This window comes from Genypterus blacodes, unplaced genomic scaffold (assembly GCF_046128005.1).
Source record: "Genypterus blacodes isolate CSIRO-AG114 ecotype Tasmania unplaced genomic scaffold, CSIRO-AGI_Gbla_v1 ptg000013l_1, whole genome shotgun sequence".
NCBI lineage: Eukaryota > Metazoa > Chordata > Actinopteri > Ophidiiformes > Ophidiidae > Genypterus > Genypterus blacodes.
Window position 1 is genome coordinate 5069 of NW_027466827.1, and position 11636 is coordinate 16704.

The following is an 11636-nucleotide window of genomic DNA, read 5'->3' on the forward strand; positions in this document are numbered from 1 at the left end:
CTGGGAGGGTTTCTCTGTGAGAGCTTTAGAGCCCAAATAGGCGCTCCTTCCTGTGCACATACAGCATGTAAGTCTACTAAAATGACCGCTGTTCAGTGGGAAATGTCCGGTTTGATCCTGAAGAACTGGGAGCGTCTCCAGCCAATATGTAGCTCTCTGATAGTCTGAAAGTCTCTGATCAGTAAAGTGAGATTCTCATTTGTCTAATGTTCAATACTGCAGAGGGCTGACTGTAACCCAGATTAGTGAGTACGTGCAAACTCTACTTCACTCATTTCCCCAGCTGCACGCGATCTGGACCGAGCGCACATGTCGGGGCGTCCCCCTGCGAGACGATCGGACACTTCGCACATAGTAGAACTCGACACTGCTAGTATAGCTCTCGCAGACATCAAGCGTCCCGCGTTACAGTTGGCGGCGTCGCACACCCCAGGTCAGCGTATCGAGTTGTGTCACTTCATACTGTGCAAAGTGTCTCTCGCTTGAAACTTCAGCCGTGGTGTTTGCAGCACGGCGCGAGGAGAAGAAGAGCAAGAAAGCGGCGTGCTCCTTTTCGCCGACAGACACAGCAGCGCCACATCATGCAATATGACTCACTTTCTTCTTTGTAGTCTGTAGCGTGCATTACTTTTGAATGAGGTTTAAATTGCTTGTCGCTCCGTCTCTAATGGAAAATCATGTTTATCAATCTTAAGCTGTCTTGTTGCCTTTTTTTTGTTTTTTTTGTCAGGGCTTGTGGGAGTGATGTGTCATTCTCTCTGTCTGGCGCCCAGAAAAGGAAAAATTGCGTGACATCCTTGTCATTTCCCCGTCGTGCCACATCTATGAATTGAATCACTCGCCGCGCACGCACTCCATCATTCGTCGGTCGCGTCCTTGCAGCATATTAGCCGACCGATATCCACCCATGACAGAAACGAAGCGCCAAGGCTCTTATCCTCTCCAACCTGAGTACATGCTGGACTCTCTGCCTGCACTGTAATAACGGCAGCAGGGATGACAATCCCACAGATTAGCGTCAGAGGCATGGAGTGCCTGGCCAAAACAAAAAAACATCATTATTTCTTAAATTACAGCACAATCATCAACAACACCGGATTTAGATAAAGGCCGACAAAGGAACGAAAACATATTTACCCGGTCAGAGAGCATCATCATCCTCTTGGTCTAGCTTAACACCAAAGCCCCCTCTGCATATATGTTTATACACACACACACACACACACACACACACACACACACACACACACACACACACACACACACATTCCCCTGCTTGTCAACAGACACACTGGCGAACACACCCTCTTTTTATGGCCTATTGTTCTATAGAGCAACCAAACAGCTGGCTGCAGAACTCATCAGTATAATAATGCGATCTGCTTTAGAGAGCGCGCCCGGCTTGTAATGGAGGATAATTAGAATTTTAATTTGCCGAGCAGAGGGGACTAAAACCCTTGTCTTCCCCCCCCCCCCCTCCCCCCCCCCCCCCCCACCCTTGTTTTCCTTCCACTGGTAACAGATGGAGAGAGAGCGATATTCGCAAGCCAGGCAGGCACTTGAAAGCAAGGCAGGGGGATTTTAACGCCCCACCCTCCCCCGGTCTCCTCGGGGCACAGTCCTAAGGCGCTAGAATGATGGGATTAACAATCGGCCTCCTGGGTGCCCCGTTCTGGTCCAATCCACCTTAACAACACCAAGCAATAGTGCAACCTTTTAGCAGCAAAGCTCTCTGATCCGCTTACTGTCGTGTGCCCAGAAGTTTGCTCGCAGATTCACCTTTTTTTTTTTTCCAGGCGGACAGATGGCACCAGAAATTGAGTTCTGGCGCAATCTGGGGAGTTTATTTTTTTTTTACACACAAAGTACTGGACGTTCCTGTCACGGATATGCATGGATGTGCCCCAGGCCATGACGGACTGAGGTAGACTTTTCTATCATTTCCAGCGACTCTGCTTTTGCCATCACAGGATTTCTTTGACATTCACCAAACCCCCCCCCCACCACCACCATTTCTGCAGAACAAACTCTTTACCGCCACACTAGAGGGATAACAGCTTGCGTTTAACTGTGACTCACTCTTCCTCATGAGCACAAGACATGGCGCGCCGAAAGCCACGCCGGCATCGCTGGCTGCTTTCCTGCTTTTTTTTTTTTTTCCCCTCTTCAAAAAAAAAATTCTTCTTCTCATCTCGGTAGGAGAAGCCAGAGAGGGAGAGGGGAGTATTAGACGGTAAAGTTAAAGATATTACACCACAAAGCAGCATCTCTCTCTCTCTCTCTCCCTCTCTCTCTCCCCCTCTCTCTCTCTCTCTCTCTTTCTCTCTTTCTTCCTGCTGGCCCAACCCCCAGTGTGGTATGTACTGGAGCTGGCTGCTGCCTCTGCCTACCATTGTTGTCGTACAGAGCCTCTCCCCTCACACAGCTATCAGTGGACCTGCCACGACATGTCTCTCTCTCTCTCACTCTCACTCCCTCTCCCTCTCTTTTTTTGTTGCTTTTTTGGCTCGTCTTTGCTCAAGGCCACAGTACTCCACGGAGCTAATGGTTCTCTCTCTCTCCCTCTCTCTCTCTTTACTCGCTGTCTCTCCATTACTGATGACTACATTTTCCCCCCTTGTACGTCTCTCTCTTTTCCGTCCCTGGGCCCATTCGCTCACGTTCCTCTGTGTCTCCCCCCCGGTCCCGCTCCTCTCTCCGTCCCAGCGATTTCTCCATCGTAGTTTTTTTGGATTTCCATTGATGGCGGGCCTTCACTTATTTCCCCAGAGTGTCTTTATTCCACAGTTCAATTTTTGAAACGTAAGGATAGGCATCTCAGTGACAAATTGGATTTAAAAAGGAGATATATATATATTTTTTATAGTTTTCACAGTTCAGTTTTATGGATTTCCCCCCCTCTCTTATTCTCTGTCTCACATTTCTGTCTCCCTTTTGTAGATACTTGCAAAATTCCCACAGGTACATTCAAGCTCGGCTCCATTTTTTCCCCGATGTTGAATATATTTGCCTCACGGTTTTGATCTAAGTTCTCCAGTCTGCGAGTTCTTTTTCACATAGAAGTATAATCTCATGGGAGACACAGTCCAAGTTGAAATTCTGCATTATCAGTATATATTTTTTTCCTCCAAATTGCCCCTTTTTGTAGCTGACAAAGGTTTCCTATCCTCCAGGGGATGTAAGCGTTCAAAGAAAGGTGTGTATGCGTTTGTGTACTCATGAAGCAATCGCTCAATAGGACCATGTGACCTTTGGACCAAGTGGTCAGCAGCTCACTTCCCATGTTATCCCATGTATGCTATCTCATGTTGTGTGTTCCATCTCTGTAGTATAGCTCTGATCCAGTCCAGCTAAATCCCAAAACACAACATACTTTAGTAAAGGTCCATCACACGGCCCTCACCGACCTTCACCATCAGTGTCGGTTGAAGAACACGACCACAACACTACAGTAAATGAACATGAATGGAGGAGGAGCTAAATGCCCATGCAGTCTCTTCATGCCTCTGGGTAAGAAAGCTCCAAAGCAAAAAGCCTAATGAATGCATTTTTTACAGTCATCTGTCTTCTATAGTGGGATTAACAACCTTCCCGCTCGCCACAAAAGATCATGAAAGTGAACGTTGGCCAGTGGCTATTGTCCTAACTTGCCCCCGAGGCTTGTTTCTCCCCTGCTGCCTCCCAGCCCGGCGTCCCATTCATCACCTTCAGCACCTCCATTAGCTCCATCTCCTCTTCAGAAGGCCTTTAGTCGCCCTGAAGCATCTCGGCGGACAACTGCTCAGGCCGCTGTGTCAAATGTCACTCGGCGGTGTGTTTGTTGTGCGCATGTGGGCGTGTTGAAGAAAGCAGCTGTTTCCCTTTGACTGTTTTATACCTCACTCTCTCTGAAGGTCAAATACTACGGTGCGCTTTTGTACGCCGAGCACATTTCTGTCAATTTGTCGTTTGTAAGAGTAGCCTCTGTCGCATATGAAAGACGGTGCAGATTTAATCTTATTTAGAAAGATCACGCAGCGGCTTACATCCTACGCTTATGTACAAACATCTACATGATTGGAAAAGGACAAGAGTTCACCTTGAATTGACAACAGGAGGGGCACGCTAACTATCGGTATGTAGTATCGCTATAGCAACTCTGGCAACCGCTAGCGCGCGCACACAAGTCTCTCCACGAGACGACGCAATAGCATCACACCCATTCGGTATCGCTCATCACAGTACTGGGAGTGTTTCGGTTGCTGGGTGTTGTCTTTGTGCGTGTGTGTGTGAGGGAGAGTACACACTTGCACATTCTGGTATTTAATCTTATGCTACAAGCTTAGAGTCACATTTCTCCCTGGAGATTAGAGGATGTTTAGAGGTGGAGGCTGTTGAAACGTTTCTTCTTCTATCTCCAAACACACAGGCTGGATAAAGTGTTTGTTTGTAAATGCCTGCCTGTCAGTTTGTTTGATTTGAAATGCATTCGCCACAATTGACAGCCTCTCAGAATATTCCAGAATAAGGCAATGATTCATCTGCTTTAATTGTCCTTTCAGGTACACGAGCAGCATTCGTGTCTATTCACGCGTCTGAACCACTGAAGCTCACTTCGTCACACAGGCGAATCACTTCACGTCTAATTGCTGTTGTTAAACGCTTCGATTGCTCTGCAGTCTTATAAAATTTGAAAGAAGGGGGTTTAGTTTTTAGTAAGAAGGAAATTCCATTTAATGAAAAGCCCAGCCCCAACCTGCTTGCTTGCACAACTGATGCTCGATGCCAGATCAGGTCTAACACAGTTGGTATGTCCGTACCGGTGATTGCTCCTGGTTTCTACTGAAAGCAGAGTCACGTCTCTCTTTGCTCAGATGTTGCAATAGTGTGTCACACCTGCTGGATCTGTGTGTGTGCGGCCTCTCACCAGAGTGTATCCAAACGTGTGTAAGTGTGCGTTCATAGAGTAGACGGTGTTCGGAGTTCAGTGCAAATTGTAGTATTTGTTTTGTATTTGTTTTGTGTCGCTGCGATCGAGCACACTGACAGAAATCAACCTCGGTCCATCTCATTAGTGTCACACGGATGAGTTTGTTTTAAATGTTTCCTCTTGTAGAATTTGTTTAGATTTTAGTTAAAGGAGTTTAGTTAAAGCAGTATCAGAGTGAAAGCACTGATATTGACAGTGAAACAGAGAGAGCTGTGTGTAGGACGGCACGCCTGTGATGGAAGGATTAAAGCCCAATTAAATGGAGGTCCTGAGAGGGAAAATAAATAAGCCACGCAAAAAAACAAAACATCCCCGTCTCACCATCAGACAGAGAGACCGGACGGGTGAAGGCTGTGTTTTAATGAGCGGGACATAATGGAGAGGAATTGGATCTAGATGAGGTTTTCTCCTGACATTTTTAATCCTCTATCGACGCTTCAGGTGTGTTCCCTGTTCTGTCTCCGCCCACCTTGTCATGTTGATACAGTACCTTTTTTTTGTTTCTCCCCCTCCTTGCCTATAGAAAATGCAGCATCATTTCAAGTAACAATGCCTCTGAGCTTTAATTATCAGCTCAACCTGTCAGCTCGGCAAAGTTTCCTTAGGAGAAGTCTGTTTGACCCGGTGGCAGCTGCCTGCGGAGGAGAGCGGCAGCAGGTGTGTGTGTCAGCGGAATGATAGAACAGGCACAGTAGTCAAAACCACGCTGTAACTAATGGAAGACTGCTTTTTATCAGGGTTTCACAGATTTGTAACATAAATCACGAATCCTTTAATGAGACGAAATTCCTGTATGCTCGTCCTGAAATAGTCGGGAACGAGGAATCCCAGAATCCCGTTGAACCTGGGGGACGTGGAGTATAGAGCCTCCATCTCCACTCATTACACTCCAATACCTTATAATCACCTTGTTACCGTACATTATTAAAATTTAAATTAGGTTGCTAAATCGGCTGCCAGGCCCAAACAGGTGGAGCAGCTTCTCTAACATAAGCGGCAAATGATCACATAAATAATGTTTACATGAGCCAGGTTCCAGCCCGGAGCAAAGAGGGAAGCATCTGCATATTTATGTTCTTGTGAGACAGCAGAAACTTTGTAAATCCTTGGTTTTCATCCCGTTTTTCCCGCCTGTGTCTCCTCAGGGTGCGCACCGCCGCCCGGCGTGCAGCACGGAGACCTGCTGAACCAGACGGAGGCCAACAGGGGCTCGTTCCCTCCAGGGACCCTGCTCACGTACGGCTGTGAGCCCGGCTACACCGCGGATGGTCCCACCAGCATCATCTGCACCAGCTCTGGCGCCTGGTCCCATCAGCCGCCGCACTGCATCCGGAGCAACGGTGAGCGCCAGGATCACATGACGGGAGCTTTGGTGCATGTCATTCGTCGCTCATTTGTGTGTGTGTGTGCATGGGGGTTTGATACTGTGCGGATATCTGGTTTCAATTGATTTGTTCTTTGGTATTTTTGTTGGAAAACAGCGAGTAATGGGAAAGATGAAGGGGAGGGATCCAGGAAGACGAAGGATACATTTTCAGATGTACTGTATGTTGCTTCAGAAGGATAAAAATGCACAGTCACACACTGCCTTTGTCGGTATCTGCACACTGAGTCCTGGGGGCCAAGCAGGGGACTCTGGGAAATTGGACTTATAAAATGTAAACCGTCGAAACCACAGGAATCAATAGTGCCTACAGGAAGACGTTTCTGCCGGCTCAATACCTTTACCGCCCCCCCCTCTGCCTCTCCCCAGTGTGCTCCCCCCCCACCGAGCCAGAGAATGGGGGCTACCGCTGTCACCCCTCCCCCTGCCACCGGCTCACCCAGAAGACCGTCATCGAGTACTTCTGCGACGAGGGCTACGCTCTGAAAGGAGATTACAAGTTCCTCACCTGCCAGAACGGCGAGTGGGACGCTCCCATGCAGATTAGCTGCCGCCTCAGCCAAGGTCTGTCACCTCAATTTAAGGTCTTCGCTCTACACTCCATAATCTCAGGCTAAATCTGTGCCCCGGCGGTACATTTAGAAGCTTTTAGAGTATAGAATTCTCTCTCATAACTGTCTTCTTCTTCTTCTTCTCGTCCTTTTCCTCAGACAAGGAGCCAAACTCTCCGCTGGGTATACCAGCTCTCTCCATTGTGGCGTCCACAGCCAGCTCTGTGGCCCTCATCCTTCTTTTAGTGGTGTTGTTTGTCCTTGTACAACCAAAACTCAAGTCCTTCCATCACAGTCGGTAAGACACACACACACACACACACACACACACACACACACACACACACACACACACACACACACACACACACACACACACACACGCGCACACGCAGGCATAGGCAGGCATAGGCACGCATGCATGCACACAGACGCCTCACCCAACCATAAAACACACTATACCACCAATTTTAAGGACGGCTCTAGATTTTCTTGTAAATTCCACATTAATTGGTTTGTTAAGCAAAATTGCGAAAGATTCTGGTTTCTTACGACCTCAGTCCAGATTTCTTTGTTCTGGCTTTTCCGTTCTATCAGTTCCTATAACGCTCTGTCATAATGTTTTGCTCTAACTTGCTAATTTTAGAGATGTTGTGACGCAGTGAGCTGGAATCCATCAGAGCAGGCGTCACAAGCAGTCAGACTGGTTTATACAGTTTCAACTTATGATCCAAACAACTTCTTTACTGAACAATGTGGACATCTTAAAAGGATCCATAAATAAAAGTCACATTCTGGGAAAGTCGTGAAAGCTTTGTTTGTTTGTTTGTTTTATGTCCTGTTAGAAGTGGAAATTCATCCTTGGTGCTGCGCTGTGTTTCAGTCTGCAGATCTCTTATTATTCATCCAATGTGTTGGTTGAACTTAGCTATACGAGATAGTGTTTGTGTTAAACACACTAGTAGTTCTGCAAGTCAGAGCAGTTTAGAAATAGGAGTAAAAGTGTAAAAAGAAGTAAATCCCTGAACTGCTCCCTCTGTTGTCCTGTGATGGGAATGCCAACACTCTGGTTGATTACATACTGGGCCTGAGGGTTTAGTGCCGCCTGCTGTACAATCATCTCTAATCACCTCCACTTGTAGCCTCTGCTGTGACACTTAGCTGCTGCGTTCCTTCAAATCTCAGCCTATTCCCTGATCCCGCTGTCTCTCTCTCTCTCTTCTTCACTCTGACTCTCCCCTCGGTCAGGAGGGAGCAGGGTGTCTCAGGCCAGTCCAGCTCCGTCATGGTGGAAGGAGTCCAGGTGACGCTGCCCTCCTATGAGGAGGCTGTGTATGGTAGCGGCGGAGCCTGCAGTGCCGCTGCTACCCCGGCTCCCCCTCCCTCTCCTCCTCCTCCTGTGCCGCCGGAGTCTCGAGTCCCCATCGTGCTCTCGGAGGAACTCCCTCAAGGAGCTACGGGAGGACACGGCTCCAGCAGGACCCGTCACCACAGAGACTTAGACCTCTGTCTCCCGTCTACATCTTCCTCGTCACCCTTCTCCTTCCGCCGTCATGCAGAGACGGTGCTGGTTCACCAGGCCCCCTCCTCCTCCTCCTCCTCATCATCATGGGCTAGAGAGCACCCTGGGGGTGCATGTGCAGCCCCTATCCCCCTCCGTAGAGACTCTGAGAGTAGCGACCAGCACAGTCTTCTCTCTGTCACCTCCACAGATGACTTTTCTGACGGTAAGAAGCGACGGTCACAGATTTGCTCGATCACCTGATTGATTTTGTGGAGATCAGCTTCATAAGTCGCTACGTGATGTCATTGCTCTGCTTTGATTTGATCCGTTTCTGGCAAAAGAGCTTGTGGTCCATATAAATGAATATGAAATGTTGAAACTATGCTGCTGCACCAAACATCAAACCTCTGTTCCAACATTTCTGCTCTGTTCCTCTGCAGATATTCCCCTGCTGAAGGAAGCATGAAGCCTGCCAGCCTGCCATCAGCATCAGCATCAGCAGCAGAGCCCCCCTGTCCCCCCCCCTCTCTCTCTCTTAATGCTGACCAGGACTGACTGTGGCTGACAACCTACTTCTCCAAATCCCTCAGCAGCCGGCACAGAAAAAGACTAGAACTATGCCCATTCCCCAATGCAACCACCTCTGCCACTGCTACACACACGCTGCGAAACCAACAACCAATACTCAACTTGCACCCGAAAGCAATGATGGAGCATCACCGGGGCCCCAGATACTGGATCTAACACAAAGCCACACAAAAGTGCTGAGAGCGCAATATAAATCCTGTAGATCCCCATGTGTATGAGAAAAACATGTAACGAGTCATGGTTGTATACTTTAGGCTCCTCCAGGTTGTAGTTCTCTTATTACCATTGCTCACAGAGGCTTGATCAGCGAAGGCCATAGAACCTCGGGGCACGTCGAGTCTTTCTGGGATTACCGCGGGTTTAAAAAAGAAAATCTCAAAACTGGTGATGTTTGCTCCCGCTGCTGTGGCGTACAGAATCCGAATCGTCTTCCCACTGTACTTGAAGCTGGGTTCGTGAATGCTGCATGTTTGTTTTTAAGTTATGGCCTTCGCAGCACCGCGGCTCCCTTCTGAACAAACGCATGACGCTCCCCTCTCTCACTTTGTCTCTCTCTCTCTAGCTGTCTGTGTGTCTGGTCGGTGTTGAGCGTACGGACAGCTGGATTGAGCGCTACTACACAAGAGCTAAAACCAGGATGCGGTGTTTTATTGCACCATATCACAGCTATAAAAGAGAAAAAAAAACCCACAGCTTTCTTTTCTGTTGCCAGCAGCCCTCAGTATCTGAACGGCCCTCTCACTCGCTATGCTGCCTGACTGATGATTGATTAGTATTTGGCTCCAAAGGGGGCATCATTGCCCGTGGAACCGTGCTAAACATCTTGCCTGCATTTGTTTGATAACGAGAGGGAGACAAATGTGACGTTGGGTCCGAAAGCGAACCAATGGAGTTGTCGACCTAAGCTGGCGTTTTTTGGCACACGTCCAAACTTCAGGATGGCTTTGTGTTTTCATTTTTATCGTTTTTTTTTTTTTTCTCCTTCCTGTTGTATTTATTGCTTGGCGTGTGTGGCTCAGTTTGGCCTGCTTTGGAGTTGCTGAATCAGTGGTGTGTGTGTGTGTGTGTCAGTGCATGTATGCGTGCGTGTGTGTGTGTGTGTGAGAGAGAAGACACGTCACGACATGTTCGGCCCCCGAAACAGAAAAATGAGCCATTTCCTGATTTGCCTCTGTTCAGATCACAGACTGGATTAACAATGCACCCCCCCTCCCCACCCCCACCCAAACATCTTTCACCATAGGAAAATATTCCTCTCAGCGTAGAATGACTCACACGAACAAAACGGTTCAACAGAACACAATGTTTGTATTTCTTATTGTTAAAACCAGAATATTTATCATTTCTGCTGAACGGGTGGAAAACGCAGGTTTCCTTAATGGGACTTCTTCACATCCGCCTTCATACAGACTCGACCTTTGTGCTTTATTGACCCAACTGCAACTGGTTGCAGTGGAAAAAAACAAAATGTTATGTTGTATATTAGCTTCACGCACACACACACACACACATGAACACAGACCCTCCTAATGCCGGGTGCAAAATATAAGTCATCCTCTGTTTCCATTAGCTGTGGAAAAGCATCAATGATTGAGCTGGTCACCCTGGAAACTGTGTGACTGATGGTTCCTGAGAATAACATTCAAAGCCCATCTGCTTGGGGGACGAACAGAACAATCTGTCAGCATTTCTGTTCTCTTTATTTCTCATCTGTGGCTGTCTATCACCGTCAACAGCTGCATTATTAATGCAAACAGAGAATGTTGCCTTAGACTTGTACATTTCCTTTTTGTTGTATAATAATTAAGCCTCTGCGTTTGTTGCTTTACAATATTGCAATGTGTTCTGTTCCCCCCAATGGCCTTACTCTGTTCTTTTCTATGCATAAAAACTGTCTTGTGTATTTATCAATGGGTTCACTTTTGTTGTGGACATGATTAAAGGAGTGTCCATCCTTCTCTGTCCTCCCCCCAGGCTTTTCCAGCTACTGTGATGGTGAAGAACCTATAAGCACCTATATTTCATTATTCCTTTGCTTCTCTTTTGCCCCAAGGCATATAAATATGAAAGAGAAAGAAAAAAAAACCTAAACTAACTTTACGTTCAGAAAGCACTGTTGTACGGTGTTGCTTCCCTTAAAAATAACAAAAAAAAGTACACATTCTGATTAAATTTCAATGCTTTCAGCTTTGGTTTTTTCCTCTGTACATGGCAGTGGGTGTGAAGATAGTAATTTAATATTTGTATAAAATTTAATTTAATTTTACAGTGTGTATATAACTTTTTAATTAAAGCTTTCTTTTGAAGTGTGTAAGATGATGTGTCTTTTATTCCAGCCCATGTTTGACCCGCTCTTCCTCTTCAGAAAGACTTTGAACTCACTAGCAAAAGGTTCACGTCTCCATACCATCTAAGAAATATCAAAGAGCTTTTAATTAATCGAGGCAAAAGCTTGAAAAAAAAAGAGCCAGCCTACTTTCTGACCCCATTTTAACCAGAAGCCACAATAATGTTCCTAAAGCAAACATTAATCTTCTCTCAATTACCCCTAATGAAAGAATATTTTTAGAAACGGTTTTGCCAATTTATTGACAAAAACTGAAATCTCTCATTTACATAAGTATCCAGACACTTTACTTA

At 46.8% G+C, this 11636-nt stretch overlaps 1 protein-coding gene across 1 annotated transcript; it reads left to right on the top strand.

Annotated features, from left to right (window-relative positions):
• Positions 1-6080: 6080 nt before the first annotated feature.
• On the top strand, positions 6081-11312 carry susd6 (sushi domain containing 6; the record flags this gene model as incomplete). The annotated part of the gene is made up of 5 exons (XM_076167297.1): positions 6081-6309; positions 6723-6917; positions 7064-7202; positions 8153-8631; positions 8849-11312. Coding segments are annotated over 5 exons (1068 nt in total), but the record flags the coding sequence as incomplete, so codon positions are not given.
• Between the last annotated feature and the right edge of the window lie 324 nt (positions 11313-11636).